This window comes from Hippopotamus amphibius, chromosome 9 (assembly GCF_030028045.1).
Source record: "Hippopotamus amphibius kiboko isolate mHipAmp2 chromosome 9, mHipAmp2.hap2, whole genome shotgun sequence".
NCBI classification, from domain to species: Eukaryota; Metazoa; Chordata; class Mammalia; order Artiodactyla; family Hippopotamidae; genus Hippopotamus; species Hippopotamus amphibius.
In genome coordinates this window covers 48780660-48802716 of record NC_080194.1, presented here as the reverse complement: position 1 = coordinate 48802716, position 22057 = coordinate 48780660, and the positions used below count along the sequence as shown (strand labels likewise).

General features: G+C 37.0%; 1 protein-coding gene across 2 annotated transcripts in view; it reads left to right on the top strand.

Moving 5' to 3' along the window:
* Positions 1-3918, top strand: part of DYNC2H1 (dynein cytoplasmic 2 heavy chain 1) — a 332321-nt gene extending 328403 nt beyond the window's left edge. For both annotated transcript variants that reach the window (XM_057747706.1, XM_057747705.1), the window contains one exon: positions 3365-3918. In XM_057747706.1, coding sequence (XP_057603689.1) covers positions 3365-3523 — 159 coding nt within the window. In that variant the 3' untranslated portion in view covers positions 3524-3918. The remainder of the gene's footprint in view (positions 1-3364) is intronic.
* The last annotated feature ends 18139 nt before the right edge of the window (positions 3919-22057 follow it).

The window sequence follows — 22057 nt, the reverse complement described above, 5'->3', positions numbered from 1 at the left end:
GTGAGCCCCGTTGTTAGTTTCCCGACAAAGGGGTTCCATCCTTATGGAAGTTAGATTTACACTGGCTTGACCAGTGAAATCCTTTTCCACATCTTGGACAAAGTCCAGGCTGTTTTTGCCCTTTGATTACATTATCTTGAAAATTAACAGCCCTTCTATCCACTCTCTTCCTACATTGTTTCTTTGTATGTCCTTGTTTACCACAGTTAAAGCATTTCCCTGGAAATTTGTTATTTATTTTCAGTCCAGCCATAGCTTGTGCCATCATTGTTGCTTTAAAGCTCTCAGTTCCCACTCCCTGACACACTCTAATATAATCATTTAATGTTCCCTTTCCTTTCATAGGTCCAATGGCCTTCCTACAATCTGTATTCGCATTTTCAAAGGCCAATAATTGCAAAATAGTATCAGCAGCCTCAGCATTAGTGATCTGCCGCTTGATAGTCTCCTGTAATCTGGCAATAAATTCAGTATAGGGCTCTTTTGCCCCCTGCATGATCTTTTGAAAAGAGACAGGAGCTTGCCCTTTAGCTTCTATTTTCTCCCAGGCTCTTAAGCAACAATGTCTCACCTGTTCTATGGCCTGATCTTCCATCAGAATCTGATCTTGAACTCTGCCCCAATTTCCACTACCTATCAATTGATCCAAGGAGACAGGAATCTGCCTTGCTCGATTCTGGTTTGCCATAGTTTCAGCATGATCACACCACCAGGTTTTGAATTGTAAAAATTCTCCCGGGGCTAGTACTGCACGAGCCAACGTTGCCCAATCAGCTGGAATCAAACGAGAGCCTTCGGCTACTCCCTGTATGATACCTATGGTGAATGGAGAATTTACTCCATAATTTTGTACTGCTTGTTTTAATTCTTTCAATATTTTGAAAGGTATCGGCTCATGTACTGCCTCATAAATTCCATTGGGATTATTAGGATCCACTCCAGGTGCCACCCTTTCATGAATAGTCACTGGAAATGCCATTTGCATAGCTTCTAGATCTCCCTCTTGTCTAGCCTGCAAAATGCCCTTCTGTAAGGGTGATAAAACTGAGTGTCCTATAGACACAGGAAAGGCATAAGCTCCCCCAGGCGGCATTAAAGAGGGTGGAGGAGGGGGCAGTATAGGAAGTTTGCCCTCCTCCACAAGTGGGGGAGCCGAGGGTCTTAATCCCTCAGCCATTTGTATTCCCTTTTGTTTTTCAGTTTTGTTTGGCACCGCACATGCCCATCGGTCCTCTGACGGACCGGCTTCTTCATCAAAGCTATCATTTGAGCCTTCAGGAGCCCATAGAGGCGCTAATAGAGGCTCTAATACTGACTTAATCAGAGACCACATTTGACCAAACAGAACCTGGTACCGGAGTCCCTTTAGAATGCAATTTTTTAAGTTTGCTCCCAACCTTATCCCCAAGTACATAAACCCAGTGTTAGCCTAAAGAAGGAAACTATATACAATATTCTCAATTATTTACAGAATTTCTAACAATCGACCTTCACTTGCTTTTTACAAGACCTTCACTTGCTTTTTACTCCACCTGCCCTTAGGAGCTGCCGTAACAGGCATACATCTGGTCGATATTAATCTGAACTTTCTTTATTTCCCATATTTTACCCCGAACACAAACTACCCAAGAGATTTACTTACTGGCAGGATTTTTTCAGAGGCCTCTTACTCTCCTCCTGGGGGCTTCACGGCACTTCCCAATTCTTTACTTTTATCAATTTCACTTTCCGTGAACCTTCGTCACTCAAGCCTTTCGTGCCCCACGTTGGGCGCCACTTGCCGAGACCAGCTCGGCGACTCGAGGTGAGTGACGGGTGCCGCAAGCTTGAAGAAGACACAGACACAGACTGAAGAGAAAAGTGGGACCGGGGGGCTCAAGACCTCTCGGATCAAGAGCCCCGCTGACTCATCCCAGGCTGCTTTTATTGAGTTCGTGGGCTAACATTCTCAGGTTACACTCATAAACAGTCAAAGGCCTCACATGATTGAGGCAATTATCTTTGTTTACTTCCTGGGTCTGAGTTGAGCAGGTGTGGATTGGAGCTGGGGGTGGAGAGCAAAACAGCCCTGGGGGCAGGAGACCTCTCTCAGATATTAGGGGTCTGTGCCCCACCCGTGTTGGCCCCTCTGCGACTGTGCCTGTCTTAGGTTGTTCCTCCCTTGAGGAATCTTACCCGTCTCTGGCTAACCAGTCATCCTCCAGGGCCAAACACGGTGATATAAGGAAGGTTCTATGCACCACCCCTGTTGGCCCCTCTGCGGCTGTGCCTGTCTTAGGTTGTTCCTCCTCTGAGGAATCGTACCCGTCTTTGGCTAACCAGCCGTCCTTCAGGACCAAACAGGGTGATATTAGTCTCCACGCCCCGCACCCTCAGCTCCTCCACTGCTCAAGAATCCCATCACTCGGCCCACATCAAAAAGGTTCCTGAATGTCTTCCCACAATAGGGAAATGAGATAGCATTTGTCCATCCTTTCCCATATAAACTGTACCTCATGGTAATCAAATGATTGATAAGTGGAAATTCCTCTTTATAGATATGTTTCTGCCTGGAAATGAAGAAAGAATGTTAGATTATCATTATGTAATCTTAAATCTAAATAATGATCATCAATGGCTCCTAGCAGCTGAAAAGAGAGACAGTCAGATTTTATAGGTCTCTTAATTGAAGTATACACTGCTACCTATGCAGTGTTTTTACCAGAAATTAAATCTGAATCTGAACTCTCCTCCAGACCCACGTTACAAGAATACAGGGAACAGAAGAACATGACACCATGGGAATGTAGCCAACAAAAGTCAGAATGTGGGAAACTCTTTGGTATAGTTCTTTAGCAAACAGATTACAAGGAATAAAGGAGGAAAAACCTGTACATTTAGGAGAATTAAGAGACATATCAACAAAGCACAAAGTATGAGCTCTATTTGAATTGTGGTTCTTACAAAAAAAAATCTTTTAAAAATTATGGGATAATGACATAATGGGTATAAGATGATATTAGGAATTATTGTTAATATTTTTGTGTGATATAGTATTGCGATTATATTTTCATATTTATAGACATATATTTAAATACTGACTGATGAAATTTTATAATGTGTAGGATTTGGTTCACAATAACTCCAATATTTGGGGCTAGGAGGAGATTATAAATGAAATACAGTTGGCCATGAACTGATAACTGTTGCAGCTGAATGATGGGGATTTAGTATGCTAGTCTTTATTTAAAATGTTTCATGATAAAATGTTAAATAAATCTTTTTATTTGGGAGGGTTTTGTGTTTCTATCTTTAATTATCTAATGATCTGCTTCAACACAGTATATTGCTGTATTTTAAAACAAAATTAATTCTTTTTAAACAGGGCGCATATGGTCCATATTCCCCTGATGAATGCATATCTTTGCCTGTTTACACAAGTGCTGAAAGGGATCGAGTGGTGATCAATATCGACATTCCATGTGGGGGCAACCAAGACCAGTGGATTCAGTGTGGAGCAGCTCTGTTTCTCAAAAATCAATAGAGCCTAAGGACAATAAAAGCTGTCTTAGCAAAAAGAAACATTTATTATTTAAGCTTTAAATAAAATATGTGGTCAGTCTACATCTGAAGTGTTAGTTCAAAATATTAGCATGTAGTTGTCCTGTGTTGTTTATCTCATCGTTTTTATTTTTAATGGGTAATGACAGTATCCTGTACCATTTAAAGTAATAACTTAATGGAGTCAATGTTAAAATAGCATATTCCCTATATAATATTAAGTATTTCTGTGAGGCAGTTCACTTTTCCAGTGGCTCAGAAATTTAATGTTTTAAGTAAGAGTTTTAAAATAGTGTATTTAAGGCATCAGTAATAAATATTTTGGCTTTTTTTTGTATCATAATTATTTAATAAAATATAAGATATCACTAGTTTCAATCTTCCATGGTTTTATATATATATATACTCATATGTATATATAAATGTCTTTTTAAACATTGAAGGATATATTATATTTCAGTTATAATATACAGCATCTCAAAGTAATGCAAAAGAAACAGGGAATAATAGCACAGAAACCAGGATAAGAATTTTACAAATAGAATAATTAAATGATGAAAAGTTATAAGTTCTCATGTATATGACTTTCCCATGTGTTTCTGTGAAACAATAAAATTCTACAATGGCTGAAAGCTTAAATAAACAGCTAGAAAAAGGAAAAGCTGGGAGGAGTATACAGGGAAGGTGTTTGTGGGCCATGTCTAAAAATGTCACACATCACTTATGTTTACCTTACATTAGAGAGAACTTAATCACATGGCTACACCTAATTTCTAGGGTAGTGGAAACAGAGTCTAGCTGGATGCTCAAAGAAGAGAAGCTTGGAGAGGCTAGCTAGCTTTCCTTGCCACATCCCCATCCAGTGAAGAAAGCTCATTCCTAAAATGCCTTCAGGACAAAGGCATAAAATGACTGAAAAATAGTAAGAAAACATAAGGCCTTTAATTGATCTTCTACTCCAAACCTTGTGCTTGTGATTATAATGCTTATAGCAGTAAAATAACATGATCCAGACACTAGCCAGATCCCAGAACTACAAAGATGAATAACATACTGTCTCTGCTCTTGACAGATTTAAGAGCTGATAGGACAGTAAAAATAATATCACTGTAAATTCTTTTATCTGATATTAATATTGCTATGCAAGCTTTTCTTTTGGTTACTATTTTTTATTTAGGATGTAATACATAAAAAGAAAATATACACATAGAAGAAAATTACAGTACAATGAAACCCATTACATGGCACAGCAGCAAAGGGCCGTAGAATTCCAGGGGATGGTGTGGCTAATTCTACTGCTCTATGTGTTGTTTAATCAAAGCTTGGCTGATAAGCTTTTTCTTTCTTTCTTTCCTTTCTTTTCTTTCTTTCTTTTTTTTTTTTTTTTGGAAAACTTACTTTGAAACTTTAAGTTACAAAGGATAACACACATTTATTGATCTTGCAAAATGAACAAATATTAGCATGCTGTGGTGTGTGGTGTTTACCTTAGATTTTTTAAAGAAATTTTTAAATGTTTAAATAATTTCAAAACCAGTTGAAGCCCTTCATGTTCCCTTCTGCAGTCCCATTCTCATCTTTCCCATTTCAGAGGCACCCACTAACATGCATTTGTTGTATACACAGGCCATTAGTATTATGGCAAAATGTGTGGCCTAAAACAATATAGGAGTTTTTTTTTAATCAGTGGGAACTCCAATGAAACTACCTAAAACTTTAGAAGAACACACTGAGATTCTTCATCAGTAGAAGCAACAAACAATCGTTTTATGTTCCCAGGGTCCACAGGTGGTGGAATGGCCCAATCAGGACAATGATTTTCAAAATAAAAACCTCAGCAAACCAGGACTAGAAGGGAACTTATTTTCATGGATGGTGGATATCTAGGGGAAAAAACCTACAACAAAGATCATTCTTAACGGGGAAACAGAAGCATTCTCTTTAACATGAAGAAGACAAGGCTTATCACTTCTATTCAACATGTTTAGAGATCCTAACCATCACAGAATGACAAGAAAAATAAAAGCTGAATTCAAAAGCAAAAGCAAATAAGACAAAAATATGTTCAGGAAGAAGACATTAGTACTCCCTCCCTCCCATCAGCCCTTTGCTGATATTTTAATTTTTCAATCTTTAACACATGCATATACAAAAAAAAAAAAGTTTAAGAGCAGAAACTGTGAGCTTAACTATGTTAAGCATTTCTCAAGAATTCTTTTTAGGTTTTATTTTTTATTCTGAGATTTTCTGCTGTAACTCCTGAAAGAGAGGTGGACACTGGTGTTAGAAAACAGAAATGACAAAACCACTGCAGGCACTTGGAACAGTTTCTACCATTTGACTTCCATTCACTCATTTCCATTTGTCAAAGTGTGGAAGAGTTATCACTTCCCACCCATCTCCTCAGAAAAGTGTGAGTACAAAAGAACTCGACCAATAAGGCAACTCCAGAGCATGCTCAGGGGCCAGACTGCAGTGGGCCCTGGGGACACACAGGAAAGATAGAACGTGAAGCATGTTAGACTCAAAATCAGTCATCTTATCCCTTTTTTTTTTTTTGGACCTCTTACACTTTAAGCATCTTGAGAGCAGGATGTGTACTTTTCATGCTTCTATTTCTGGTATTTGTTTACATTGTAGGTCAATACATATTTATTGAATCAATGACTAAAACTGCTTCCAGACGACTTAATCATTAGATTTGTCTCCAAATTATTTTAGATTGTTCCCAAAATCAAACCCACACTCAATGTGTATTTCCCATTATTAAGGATATAGAAGACTCTCCAAAGGACCTTAAGGAAATGTGAAAGAGAAGTTCCAAAACTTTCGGAGCAAGGGTAGCCTCATTTTCCCTATATGGTAACTATGAAGAAGACAACTGTTTTGGACATGTAGTCTTTAGATCAAAATTTTTTGGAACCGAAAAGGAGGACAAGAGACTTGCTGCATTTTTGTGTTGTTTTATTTTTGTTTTATAGTCCTACCTTCCTAAATGTTTTAACTGTTCTTTGTGAACTTGAGATTTTCTAACATTGCAGCTAAGAGGAAAATTAATTATCAAAGTTTCATGAATGAGGTGGATTTTATGATGGACACCAGAGAATCTATGCTGTAAGGAGTAGAGGTATACCCATCAGAGTCCAGAAGCTCAAACCAGTTCTCCTTAGTTTATCTGAAGCCCTGCCAAATGTTAATACTGCAAATCTCTCAGTGAAAAAATGAACATTCTCAAATAGTTAAGTCATTGGTAGAAGGACAGGAAAAATAAACACAAGCTGAGGGAAAAAAAAAAGATAAGCCTGTTGAGAATAAATGTCTCTACCTGTGTTAATATTTTCCATCCATATAGACATAACAATCAGCAATTTTTTTTATGAGAAAAGGGAAAAACAAGTATCAACCAAAGCATTGTGTTAAAAGTCTCATTCCTTCTGATTATTCTATCCCTAATCTATTCTTCCCCCTCTTTTCCAGTTCCTAAGAACCATTTCAAAAGCGATTAAATCAACAGAAACTTAATAAGGTAAAAGCAGAGACAGGAAGGTAGATGGACAGATGATCTAGATGATCTTTGATTTCTCCTTGTTTTAGAAGGGGACTAGTTATTGGTTAGCAACATAAAGGTAAAGAATAAAACAAAAGTTTGTGTTTTATGGAAAGTTCACAAGGCAGTGAAAATACCAATTTAAACCATACAGAGAAAACAGTGGAATCATATCATAGCCTAAATATAAATTTTGAGTAATTATTAAAGTCAGTGACACCCGTGTGATTTAGAAGTTGGCTTTATTTCTATTTGAAATAACAAATGGTTATTAAAGTAGGAATTTATTTGAACAGAGCTGGTTCTGCTGTAGTACTTACATCCTTAACAATGCTGCAGCTGCTAACTCGTTTGTAATTTTAAGCACAGCTCTTTGCATCTTAGAGACTCCTACTTATCATTCTTCCCTATTGCCATAATAATACAGTGTTTAACTTGGTACTCAGAATAAAAACTACAATTCCTCATTTCCCTTATATTCAAGCGTGGACATGTGACTCACTTCTGGCCAAAATACTGTGAGCACAAATATCATATGGCTGCTTTCAGGAGCCTTCTTTAAGGACATGATCAACATGTCATCTTCTCTCTTCATCTTTTCCTGTATTCTGCCTGGCACGGGGACACTGCCATTTTAAACTATGTGTTTATGGCCACAAAGGGCAGAGCAACAACATGGAAGGAACCTGGTTCTCTTATTGGAACATAGATGCCACTTCTGAACCACTTAACTCTGGACTTCATTTACTTCATTTACATAAGAGAGATTATAAACCCTAGGTGGGGTATATAAAAGCCACTTGGCCAGTGGTATGGACAATTAGAACAGGACTGATTTCCCTTGGACAGTCCCTCCAAAAACAAGGACTAGACTCAGGTATTCAAACTGAACTGAGAACCCTGAGCTGGAAGCACTTGCAACCTGTGCTCTCTGACTAAGGCAGATCCCACCTGGGTGGGCAACAGCTGTAAAGAAAACTGTCTTTCCAGAGACACCAGGGGTAGCTTTGGGACTTTACTCCTTGTGTGGAAGTCAGGCATTAACCTGCCTCCCTCTCAAAAGTACTTGTACCTCTGACCACTTTTGGGGCGGCTATAGGGGAGCAGCAAGTATATAAAGAAGCACCACCAGTAGGTCATTTATCCCTCAGACAATTGCAGACGTCTTTCTAAAATGAGTCTACCTTTGGTTACTCAGTGGAGGATAACTGCTTCATTACATACGGTTCTTGTGGACAGTTTTCCCTGCAGGGGAGTCATCCAATTAAATTTGCTGGAAATGTGTTCTTTATTTCTGCCAAAGTGATCAATGACATCGTCTCAGGCCTACAAGGCATTCAGGTTTTTATGATAAGCATTTCTGGCATAAATCTTATTTGGTCTTCATATGATAATTTAAAAAAAGAAATGCTTAAATATAATGCAAAAAAGATGTAAACTATGTTATATAGTGTAATTTTTTAAGATTTTTTTTGATGTGAACCATTTTTAAAGTCTTTATCGAATTTATTACAATATTGCTTCTGTTTTCCTTTTTGTTTTTTTTTTTTTTTTGGCTGTGAGGCATGTGGGATCCTAGCCCCCTAACCAAGGATTAAACCCACACCCCCCGGCAATGGAAGGTGAAGTCTCAATCACTGGACCACCAGGGAAATCCCCAGTGTAATTTAATGTATAAATATATGTAAATGGCATATCTCTGATTTGTGAGGGAGGTATTTAAAAATATTAAATGATGATTATCTCTGAGTAGAATGATGAATGATAGGTAATTTTTGCTTTACACTGGGTATATTTTTGCATTTTTTCAAATGTTCTGAGAATGTATTGCTTTCATAATTAAAACAAAATACTAGTTTCTTTCTAATTAAAGGAAATAAATAAAAATGTAAACCTAAAAAAAAATGTGTAAACATTAGCTTTTCACATTCTGAGAAAATTCCTTTCAGAGTCCCTTTATTTGCAAGCTTTCTAGTCTGTTTGCAGCATGTGTTATAAAAGTTAATTTACTCAACTTTTTATAATCTCAAGGATTCCTTAGGATTTGTATATAATTGGTATTTGATTAAATTATTTTAGATCAAAAACAAAGATGGCATTTCTACTTTGGCATATAGCTACAATCAGATATGTATATAATTTTAAAGTTTAATATCTGTAATAATGAGAGAAGTGCTGAGTCAAGGGAAAGTTTAACTGAAGTCAAGTTGAAGGCTTATGTTTAATTACAGAGTGGCAAGAGCCCTGGATGTGGAGTTAGAACACCAGACTGCCAGTCTTAAGCTGACCCCATCACTTTTGCCAAGATATCCGATCCCTCTGAGCTGCGGTTTCTTCATCTATGAGGTGTGGATCACTATTCCCATTTCAAAGTGTGATTTGAAGAGCAAATGAAATATCATCTGATAACACTATGAACTAGTATAAATTTAAGTTTACAGTATTGTTATATCATCTTGAGACTGGATGTGAATTTAAATGCTAAGATGAATTATAGATCACAGTTTTACATAAAATATTAGTTTACTATTTAGTGATAACAAGCTGAGAATGATTTGATTATAATATTCTCAAGGTTTACACTATCTGGTTTATTTGTGATTATGTTTCCAGTGTTAAAAGTCCGTTTTGTTTTCACAAGATGAACCACAGTTTTACTGTCATTTGTAGCATTTTGTTCAAAACCAACAGTCTGTATATGACCAATGTATAATAACAGTAATAACTAAGGCTTAGATAGCAATGACTGCATGCTAGGCGCTGCTCCAAGTGATTGATAGGTGATAGAAAAATAGATGATAGATGATGATAGATGGTAGAAAGATAGATAGATAGATAGATAGATAGATAGATAGATAGATAGATAGATAGATAGATGATAGATAGATAGATGATAGATATAGATAGATAATTATATTCATTTATGATGTCCATTTTACTAATGAGAAAAATAAGGCCAGGTTGAGTGACTTGCTCAGCTAATAAACTGGTAAAGTGGCAAGGAAGAAAACTCACTCTTGCAGCTCTCCCCTCTCCTCAAGGAAAGAACAAAGTCAGCAAAGCCGAATTCTCTGGTGAATATCAGCTTGAGACTGAGGTTGCTAAAAGGAACAAGCAGGGTGGTTTCAGCACCACATGTTGGTCTGTTCTTCATCCTGACAAATATTTGCTGCAGCAGAGTTTCTGGCAAGAAGATAAAGTGAATTGACAGTGCCAGTCAGAATACTTGTTACATTACATATTTTCATCAAAAAGTCACCTCCATAAAACTTAGCAAAAGAACATGGGAGGAAAAATGCTTTGAATTGTGAACTTAGCTCTCGGAACTATCAACTTCCTTTACCCCAAACAATGAGTGTCCTCTGCATGCCCGGTACTGTTCGAGGGACCTTGAGGGCTGTCTGTCACTGTCTCCTTCATGGTATAAGAGCAATAACGAAATCAAGACCTTTTTTTTTTTTACTTTTCTTATAAAGAACACTGTGAAATATGTCCAACACAGATATATGTAGTGTATATATACAGAATAAAGAATAATGGAATGAGCACCTATGACACACAGCTTAAGAAAAAGAACATTTACTAATACTACTTAACCTTGACTTTTTCAGTATCTCATGTCCCACTCTACTCTCAAGAAAATAACCCTAATTTTGGTGTTTATAATTCCCTTGGGTCTTTTCATAACTTTTCTCAATATGAATGAATCCCTAAACCATATTTTATATTTCTGCTTAACTTGACAAATATTTGCTTTTAATCTCTGACCTCATGTGTGGTCAGGCCACTCACGATGGCTGTTCTCTTACTCTCTGTACATCCCTGCTCCATCAGTCCCTACTATCCAGTCCTCTTAATTATAGGGCTTATTTAATCCCTGGTAACTGCTGAGCCCACCTGAGGTCAAGTCCCCCCTGTAAATGGTAGCCTCCTTCTCCCCCGAAAAGTGAAAACTGCTGCCACGTCCTGCCTCCCACAGTGTGGTGTCACTCCAGGAAGGACCCTTTTGCTTCAGCCATATAAGATCCCTGTCCAGTACATCCTTGATGTCTCTGTCGCTGTCTCTGGGCTCTTTCAGTCTCAAGGCTGGGCAACTATTGCAAGGCTTGCAGGCCTGCGGGGTGCAGCCCAGCACCCCATCGCTTTTATTTGGTTTTTATTTTTATGTAAATGGCATCTATTTTGTGACCTTTGTTTTTTCAATGTGAATGTGTGAATTGACCAAAATTTACTTATCCAGTCCCTTATTGAGAAACACTTTGGTTGTTACTTTCCTTTTTTTTGTTGTTTTGTTTTGTTTTGTTTTTTTACTACTGCAAACTATGTTGCTGTAAACATTCTTGGTAAGTCTGACATGCATTTACAAGACTTCTTCTAGGGTATATACCTACTACGGGAATGACTGAGTCGCCAGTAGGAAAACCATGAACTTAATAAGAAAATGCCAAGTGATTTTCCAAGCGATTAAATGATTTAACATATATAAAGCACATGAAAGAGTGCCTAGCACTGGTTTTATTATAATCATAATTACGAATGTGGTTGAACCAATTTACAGTCTCACAAGCAGTGTGTATGAGTTCTTGTCATTCTGCGTCCTTATTCAATACTTAACATTTCTGCATATCTGGTAGATAGGAAATGGCATGACATGGTAGTTTTAATGTGCATTTCCCTATTTACAAATAAAGTTAAGCAAATTTTCTTATGTTTACTGTCCGTTTATGACTTTTCTTCTGTGAAATGCTGTTTTCATCTTTTGCCTAATTTTTCCTATGGAGTCATCTTTTCTTATGTTTTATTTTGATGAATAAAAGTTTTTTACTGGAATGCAGCAGAATTTTTCAGCCTTTTGTCTGGTTTGTTTTCCCAGAACAAGGACATTAAGATGACAACTTCTTTTCCTTACAGTTTAAAGTTTTGCTTTTTGTTAGTAGAATGACCTTGAATAGTAACTTTGTCAGGTAAAGCCATGTGCAAATCCAAAATTCAGCTGCATGTCTTCTTTGATCTCTGTAACAGTTACATAGTCCTAAGAAAATGAAAGAATATGAGTCCAATAATTTCTGTTAAAGGAGAAATGAAAACTCTAACACAAAGTGTGCCCTAGGCAGGTTTTAATTGCTGGACAGGAGGTTCACGCAAACACCGTGTGGATGTTTTACATGGATAGGCTTTGGGCGGCAGATTTCTGGTGGAGGGTTTTAAAGCCAAAACCACAAATTGCTTCGCGCTTAAGTTAGGCTTAGAATAAAGGGATATGTCTAGAAGGTACATGTCTAGAAGGTACAGTAAAGTAACAGGCTTTGCATAATCATAAATTCACGAATGGTCTGTTTTGCTATTAATTCTAGTCACTCTTCTGAGAAACAGTTGCTTGATTTCCTGACCACTAGCTATCTTGCTAAGTCTCACATATACCTAGGTGTCTGTAGATGGTTTTTGTTAAGTACAGGATGCGTCAATTCCAAGGTCTTTTTTTGTTATCAATAGAACATTACATTTGCATATTTTAGGGGTCTACCAATCTCAACTGGTCATCATCATGAGATAGGAAATTTACATGTCTGATGATATCTAATGTCTTTAAAGTTTTACTGAAAATACATGTAACTATCTAAAAGCCAAAGAAATGAAAACCCCTATCATGTCCAAGAGTTGAACTGCAGATTTGTGAATAGATAGTAAAGCAGGTAATAGGTATAACTTAGATTCACAAGGAACGGCTTCCTGTATAAAAGTTAAATTTTGAAGCTCATAATATAGTGACAATAAAAAAAGTTCTCAGCATGACAGCCAAGGCAATGAGAGGAACTTCTTTCTAGATGCCTATAGTCTAGGCTTTTACTTAAAATAACACTGTGTGGAAAGCTGCTCTCCATAGGGTGCTTGCCCAAGCTGTAGGAAACAGGAGGTACAATCTCCCACCAGGAGAAGAGTGGGGACAGGAGGACCTGGCAACTTTGGTGATGGTGACATGCCCTACGTCCCCATCTTCACATTACTCCTTTTATTCCTCACCCCAAGGCTTCCTTTCACATCCTCTTCCCCTTGGGTTTCCTTTTCATGTGAACTCAAACTGTACTTGGGGCCCTGGAATCGCATGGCCCTAGCCCAAACTAGGGGCACAGGACAGAAAGGGAAAGAGATTAGTCATCTTTTCCTAAGAGCAAATAGGTCCTGCGTCAGCTCACTTTTCTAGGGCAATGTCTCCAAGCCGGGAAAATAGCACATGTGGCAGAAACAAAGGAGTCTTACGTGAGGCTGAATAGAATGGCTCTTTTAGGAGAGATTTATGCAAGATTAGACTCTGAGAGCCTCAAGAATTCATTTTCAAGGTCAAATAGTTCATGATAATAATAGTAAGGGTCACATGTGTATAATGCTGTATGATTTGCAAAGTGATTTTGCATTCAATATCACAACCCTGTGAGGACTGCAGGCCAGTTATTAGAATCTGAGACTTTTGTAGGTTAACAGCTTATTCAAACTCAGTATCCAAAATTTCCACCTCTAAAATCAAAATGCTTCTGTTTCACACTGTCACCCAGTGGGAAAGACCTATTGCCTAGTTCCATCATACTTTTATTCCTATGGATGAAGAGAACAGATTCTGATTCCCTTGCTGGGTACCTTCCTTCTGAGAGCTCTGTTTTCTGAGACTTGCTCTAGCAACAGATATTTTACCGAGACTGTGGACCTAGGACCTCACGGGAAGAAGAGATTAAAGTCAACCCTTGGAGAACTCAGGACCGAAAAGGCAGAAAGTATTCAACAGACAGGCCATTTATTGTGCTAACTTTAAGCCTTGTTTCAAAGGTGTGGGGGGTGTGTGTGTGTGTGTGTGTGTGTGTGTGTGGTTATCTATATATAACCTGCTCTCTGAGGACTTAATCTTCAATTTTTCAGCCCCCTCGCCCATTCACTCTTTCTTTACTGACAGAGGTCTTTCTGTTTAGAAGTTTCTCCATACGTCTTAGCATCTCTGGCATAGACATATATGGCTTGATTCAAGTCCTGATTAGCCAGGTGTAAAAACATTATAAAGTTTAAGCAAAGACAAACTCTGAAAAGAGAATTTCTACATGAAAAAAAGGATTACAACAAAATGGACCATTGATTGTATTCTTCAAAAATATTAATATCTTATAAGACAAAGCAAGCTGGGAAACTGTTCCAGATTAAAGGAGGCACAGTAAGTAAATACAACATGTGTTGTAGCCTGCATCCTGTACTGGAGGGAAAACAATGCTGAAAAGGTCATTCTTGGGCAGCTAAATTGACAAAAGTGAAATATAGACAATAGATTATAAAATTATATTTTAATGTGAAATTTACTGAAGCTGATGACCAAACTATTGATATGTGAGAGACCATTCTTTTTCTTAGGAAATACACATAGACTTGTTTAAGATTAAACAGCCGTGATGTACACAACTTATTTTCAAATATTCAGGAAAAAGCATAACCTGTATTTGCATACAGAGAAACCAAATGGGACAAAATATTAATAACAGATGAATCTGGGCAAAGAACATATGGTGTTCTTTACCATTTTTGCAACTTTATGTAGGTTTTAAATTATTTCCAAATATAAAAAAATTAAGAATATAGCTCATTGACATCATCCCACTGAGGGAACCTCCCCTTTGAGAGTCTCTGACTTCTTACTATTGTCACCACCACACCCAGCTCCCAGAAGTGTGCAATTCCAACTTTCAAACAGTTGCTTTAGATTCTTCTCCCAGACAAACCCATGGAATCCTCTTATTATAACTGAGGTCCTTACATTTTCAACAAGACTTTTACAAAATACTGAAAGAAGGCCAAAAAGAAGAGGAAATAAATGAATACAACCTTAAAAAGACAAAATATTTACAAAGTGCAGTAAACCAAAAAAGTTTACAACATATAGATTTCAGATCTAAAGCATCAACATGTAGATTTATTTTGCATCAGAAATATGAGCTCGAATTCTTGCTTTGTCACATGACAGCTGTATGCCTCAAGGTGGTAATTTTGCCTCTTTGTTCTTCGATTTTCTTATCTATCATATGGAGATAAATATCCCCAGCCCTCAGGGTTGTAGTTAGTATAATAGATAATATTGTGATAAATCTCCAGTACATAACAGGAACTCAACAAGCTATGTTAAGAATATGAATAGGTTCATCGAAGGACTTTACTAGATCTCACATTTCTTTATTGACAAATAGCTTAACTCTTGTACAGGCAGACCTTGTTTTATTTAAACACTTTGCAGATGTGTTTTTTACAAATTGAAGGTTTTTGGCAACTGTGCATTGAGCAAATCAGTTCCATTTTTCCAATAGCATTTGCTCACTTTGTGTCTCTGTGTACATTTTGGTAATTCTTACAATATTTCAAACTTTTTCGTTATTATTATATTTGTTATGGTGATCTATGATTAATAATCTTTGATGTTACTATTATAATTGTTATGGGGTGCCAAGAGCTGTGCCTATATAAGATGGTGAAATTAATCAATGAAGTGTATGTGTTCTGTGTTCCACTGACCAGCTGTTCCCTGTCTCTCCCTCTCCTTGGGCCTCCCTATTCCCTAAAACACAACAATATTGAAATTAGGCCAGTTAATAACCCTACAATGACCTGTAAGTTTTCAAGTCAAAGGAAGAATCATACCACTTTTACGTTAAATCAAAAGCTAGAAGTGATTAGGTTTAGGAAGGCATGTTGAAAACCAAGACAGGCTGAAATCTATACCTCTTGTACCAAATGGTTAGACAAATTGTGGATGCAAGGGAAAAGCTCTTGAAGGAAATTAAATATGCTACTCCAGTCAACACAAAAATGATAAAGTGAAACAGCTTTATGGCTGGTATGGAGAAAGTTTTGGGGGTCTGGATAGAAGATCAAAGCAGCCACAATGTTCCCTTAAGCCAAAGCCTAATCCAGGGCAAGACCTTGACTTTCTTCAATTCTGTGAAGGCTGAGAGAAGTGAAGAGGCTGCAGAAAAAAGTTTGAAGCTAGCAGAGGTTGGTTCATGAGGTTTAAGGAAAGAAGCCATCTTTATAACATAAAAGTGCACGGTGAAGCAGTAAGTGCTGATGTAGAAGCAGCAGCAAGTTATTAACATCTAGCTAAGATAATTAATGAAGGTGGCTATACTTCACAACAGATTTTTAATGTAGATGAAATAGCCTTTAATTGGAAGAAGCTGCTATCTAGGACTTTGGTACCTAGAGAGGAGAAGTCAATGCCTGCTTCAAAAGCTTCAAAGGACAGGCTGACTCTTTTAGTAGGGTCTAATGCAGCTGGTGACTTGAAGTTGAAGCCCATGCTCATTTACTATTCCAAAAATCCTATGGCCCTTAAGAACTATGCTAAATCTACTCTGCCTGTGCTCTATAGATGCAACAACAAAGCCTGAATGACAGTACATCTGTTTATAACATGATTTACTGAATATTTTAAGCTCATTTTGAGACCTATTGCTCAGAAAAAAAGATTCCTTCCAAAATATTACTGTTCACTGACAAGCTACATTGTCACCCAAGAGCTCTGATGGAAATGTACAATGAGATTCCTGTTGTTTTCATCCCTGTTAATACAACATCTATTCTGCAGCCCCTGGATTAAGAAAAAAAAAATTCCATTCAAGTCTTGTTATTTAAGAAATGCGATTCATCAGGCTATAGATGCCATAGATAATGACTCATCTGATGGACTTGGGCAAAGTAAATTGAAAACATTCTGGAAAGGATTCACTATTCTAGGTGCCATTAAGAACATTTGTGATTCATGGGACAAGGTCAAAATATTAATGTTAACAGGAGTTTGGAAGAAGTTGATTCCAAGCCCCGTGGATGATTTTGAGCAGTTCAAGACATCAGTGGAGGAAGTAACTGCAGGTGTAGTAGAAATAGCAAGAGAACTAGAATTGGAAGGAGAGCCTAAAGATGTGACTGAATTGTGCAGTCTCTTGATAAAAATTCCATGAATGAGGAGTGACTTCTTATGGATGAGCAATGAAAGTAGCTTCTGGAGATAGAATCTACTCCTGGTGAGGATTGTTGAAGGGACAAAAAATGCACAAGCTAAGTTGGTAAAGCAGATGTAGTGTTTGAAAGGATTGACTTCAATTTTGAAACAAGTTCTGTGGGTTAAATGCTACCAAAAAACATTGCATGCTACCGAGAAATCATTCGTGGAAGGAAGAATCAATTGACGCGGCAAATTTTATTTTTGTCTTATTTTAAGAAATTGCCACAGACACCACAACCTTCAGCAGCTACCACTCTGATCATCGAGGCAACATCCTCCACCAGCAAAAAGATTTCAATTCACTGAAAGCTCAGATGCTGATTAGCTATTTTTTAGCAATAAACTATTTTTAAATTAAGGTATGTATATTGTGTATTTAGACATAATGTTATTGCACACTTAATAGACTAGAGTATAGTGTAAAAATAAATTTTAAATGCACTGGGAAACAAAAAGTAATTCATGTGACTCGCTTTATCATGATATTCACTTTATTGGGGTGCTCTGCAACCAAACTTGCAGTATCTCCAAGGTCTGCCTGTATTTGATGGACCGCGCCAACTTGCTTGGCATCTTTCTATTATGTGTTCTCTCTTCATGAGGCACACACTGTTTTGTGAATTAATTAGATTTTTCTGGGTGCAAACACATGAGAATACATGGGCCATAGTCCTCATGAGAGGAATGCTTCAGCACTTTCATTCTTGCGTATTCATAATACTGCAGTGTCACAGAAACAACTGAGGTTCCTACACAGAAAGTGAACACCTACATGGCTTACCTGCCTCACATTTCAATTCATGGCCATCTTTCTTTTTCTCTTTCCACCCAACAGGAGAATAGCACCACATTCTCTTGTGGCCGAAAGGCTCAGGACCAACTCCAACCTTGATCTGACCCCATCCCACCCAGCTTTTTTCTTGCTTAGCCCTACTCCTAGTGTTCAATTGTCAGATTTTACTTAGCTCCTATGTTTCTCTTCAAAGCTTTTTCTATATTGTGATAAAGCAGCCCATGTTTTTTTATATTATGTTTGCTTTATATTATGCCATGTTGGCTTTTGGTCTCTGCCTTCATTCTTTATTTCCTCCTTGAAAATCAAGTTGATAGTTGTAATTTTCTATAAGTGACATAATTCTGTTGTCAGCCTCTCCATCAAAATAAAAACAAAAACCCAGGTGTAAAACTTTCAATACTCTGTGCATTGTATTAAATAAATGGAAAGAAATCTGTGGTTACACTCAAAGTTTGAATTTTATTTGGCCTTTTTAGCCTGCTAACTGTGAAAATGGTGGTCATACTGCACCAGATTCATAGTGGAGGCAATAAAATTCCCAGTCCAGAGCTTAAGACAATGAAATGTGAACATCTATCATATAGTCCAATCTTAGTAAGTGACTCTACTGGTAAAGGAAATAATAAAAAGATTTTGGCACATGGTATACCTAGTTGCAAATGCATAGTAATATATAGGAGTGGTATTGGATACATTTATTGTAAAACATATTGAAAAGTATCTTCTCAAATCTCATTTTTTCCAGATTACGGTCTTAAGCAATGACACTTAGACATAGAATTTCCTAGTTTGATGTAGCAAAATCACGGATGAGACCCAAGAAAATCTTTTCAAAAAATAATTGAAAAATAATATGATAATCAATATTTTGATTATTTGATTCTTTTACCAAAATGAAAGCAAATTAATTACCTTTATTTACAGAGAAAAGATTTCACAAAGGGAACACAAAATTACAAAAATAGACACTGTTAGACCTGAAGGTGCTCATAACCGAACGTCAGCCAATGGCACTGCTTGCAGGTTCTTCATGGTAACCTTCAGAGCTCAGACATACCTTTCAGTTCAGATATACCTTTGTGTACTATTTCAATGTTCTATAAACTGTACATAGTGTCTTTGGAGCTCAGATTTTTAGAAACCCCATAAGAGTAAACAAAACAAGAATAAATCCAAAAGATGGAAGAAGCATCATTAACTAAGGATAAATATGAACAGCACAGATTTAATAGAATTGCATTATGCAGGCTAAAGCTAGAGGCTTGTGGAAAATACTAACACCAACATAAAAGGGCTTTTAATATTCTACTCAGAGCAAGAAGGAAAAAAAAAAACTACTTGGGATTTATAGCCACGTAGTAGATGATTGACTGTGGATTGTTAACTCCTGTTGCGATTATTTCTTATTTATCAAAGAGAATGACCAAAATATTTAAAATAGCATAATTAACACTTGCCCAACTGAAGCACAGAATTCTTAAAAAGATGCTGTGATATCACTCATCTGCTCCAAATAAGTCCTATACCAGCCTATGGGCAACATACAGAGGGATTTACCAAAGTAACAAAGGAATTTTCAAAGACTAATCAAAAAGGTAAGAGATATCAGGGAACGATAGCCATCAATACTACCATGTTTTTTTCCCAGAGAAGAACATAAGTGGATTTGGTATACCAGAGTTATCCAATAGCAATATAATAAAAGCAATATAATAAAAAGTTATTTTTATATTTTCTAGTGCCTACATTAAAAAAGTTAAAAATGTAAAATTAATGTTAATAATAAATTCAACCCAATATACCAAATATTTTATTTCAATGTATAATCACTCTAAAATATTATTGAGATTTTTTAAAATTCTTTTTCATTTTAAATATGAAATCCAGTATTAAAAACTCTTTCACTTTCATTTTTGAAAGAAATTTCTACTAACTATTGACTTCTATATTGATAAGTTTTTTCTTTCTGCTTTTAAAGCTGTATCTCATTATCTCTTGCTTGCATTGTTGTCTGTGAGAAATTTGTTGTCATTCTCATTCTTTGTTCCTCTGAAGGTCTTTTTTCTCTAGCTGCTCAATGTTTTCTCATTTTCACTAATTTTGAGCAGGTGTATTGTGATGTGCCTTGGTCTTATTTTCTTCATGTTTCTTGTGCTTAGAGTTCATTGAGCTTCTTGGATCTGTGGATTACAATTTTCATCAAAATTAGAAAAAAATTGGCCTTTATTTCTTCAAATATGTTTTCTGCTCTGCCCTTCCTCTCCTCTCCTTTATGGACTCCGATTACACGTATATTAGGCTGATCAAAGTTGTCTTGCAGCTCACTGATGTCCTTTTCAGCTTATTTTTTCATTATTTTTTCTGTTTCATTTTGAATATTTTCTATTGCTATGTGTGCAAGATCACTAATCTTCTCTTCTGCAGTATCTGATCTACAGTTATCCTCAGTAAGTTTCATTTCACATATTGCAGTTTCATTTGGGTTTTTTAAAAAATTTTCTTTCATATCTGTTCTTAAATTATTGAATATGTGGAGTACAGTCATATAACTATTTTAAAAGTACTTATCTGCAAATTCTAACATCTTATCAGTTCTGTGTAATTTTTTTTTTATTACTGTCACTTCTGATTATGGGTCATATTCTCCCACTTTTTTGCATGCCTGTTAATTTTTTTTTAAATGCCAGGCATAAACTTTACCTTTTTGGATTTTTGGTATTTTTAAAATTCCTATAAATATTTTTGGAATTTGTTTGAGATTCAATAAAGTTACTGGGAAACAGTTTGATACTTTCAGATCTTGCTTTTAACATTTGCTGAGTAGGACTAGAATACTCTCACTCTAGGGCTAATTATTCCACACAACCGAAGCCAGTGCACTCTATGTACTCTACCGAATGCTTTGTGAATCTTCAGGTTTTTCCAGTTTTATTGGTGGGATCAAGCACCATCCAGGCACTGTTACCTCTAATTCTTTTGAGTGTTTTTTTCCATGGCCTTGAGTAGCTTCCTCACACATATGAGCTGATCTGTACTCAGCTGAATACTCAACTCTTTGCATATCTCTGGAGTTTTCTCTCTGTGTAGCTCTCTTCTCTCTAATATTCTGTCCTAAGCCAGCTGCCTTGATCCTCTTGGACAACCAGCAATATCTCTGTGATTATAGAGTTGGTCAAGCTCTGCTTGGTTTTCTTTCCTTATGCGGTAGCCTAGAAACTCTGTCAAGGCAGTAAGATGGGGAAATCATAGGGTTAACTGCTAGTTCATATATTTTGTCCATTTTTGGGTTGTTTTAGATGGGAAGGTAAATGAATTGTTGCTCCACCTTGGTTGGAAGCAAACATCCTATACAATTTAATATAGCACTCTTTTTCCCCTTAGATCTTTGTTGGAGTAAAATTGTTTTACAATGTTGTGCAGTTTCCACTGTACAACAAAGTGAATTGGCTGTATTTACACATATATCCCCATATCCTCTCCCTTTTGAGCCTCCCTCCCCTCCACCCTATCCCACCCCTCTAGGTCATCACCAAGCATCACTTTCATTCAACAAACTTTCACTCAACATCCACAGTGGTACAGGAGCTATCATAGAGCCAAATGCATCCAGCATCATGTCCTTATAACAGTTTGGGGGTGAAAGAGGAAGGAGTATAATCAGGAAATTATGAGAAGTATAGATCATTTGGAAATTTAAGGAAGTAGCGAGTGAGAAGCCAAGAGCTGGTTTGTAAAGACTTCTGAAGAAAGCAAATTTCTTAATGAAGGAATGCATTAAAAATCCAAACCCAAACAGTAACAACATTCCATCTGTGCCCAAATCTGTGCAATCTTGAAGGACTCATCTAGTTAACCCTGACACAAGCTTTTTGCACATGTTTCTACTTGGAAGGAGGAGCCGCTAACTCTTCCTTATCTTTTTTGATTTTTCCCACCTACTGGATGGGCAAAGAAGGTTGACGAATAATCTCCTCAGAAAGTAGAGAGGCATCACTCCTGTCTGTGTGACCAGAGTGTGTGGAAGTTCTCCTCCACCCCCCCCAACTTCTCCCTGTTCCCTCTACTCTTCCACGTAGACCCGCCAACTCTCCAAATTACACGTCCTCTTCCCTCCCATCTACAAAACACATTCTTGTTTAATCAAATC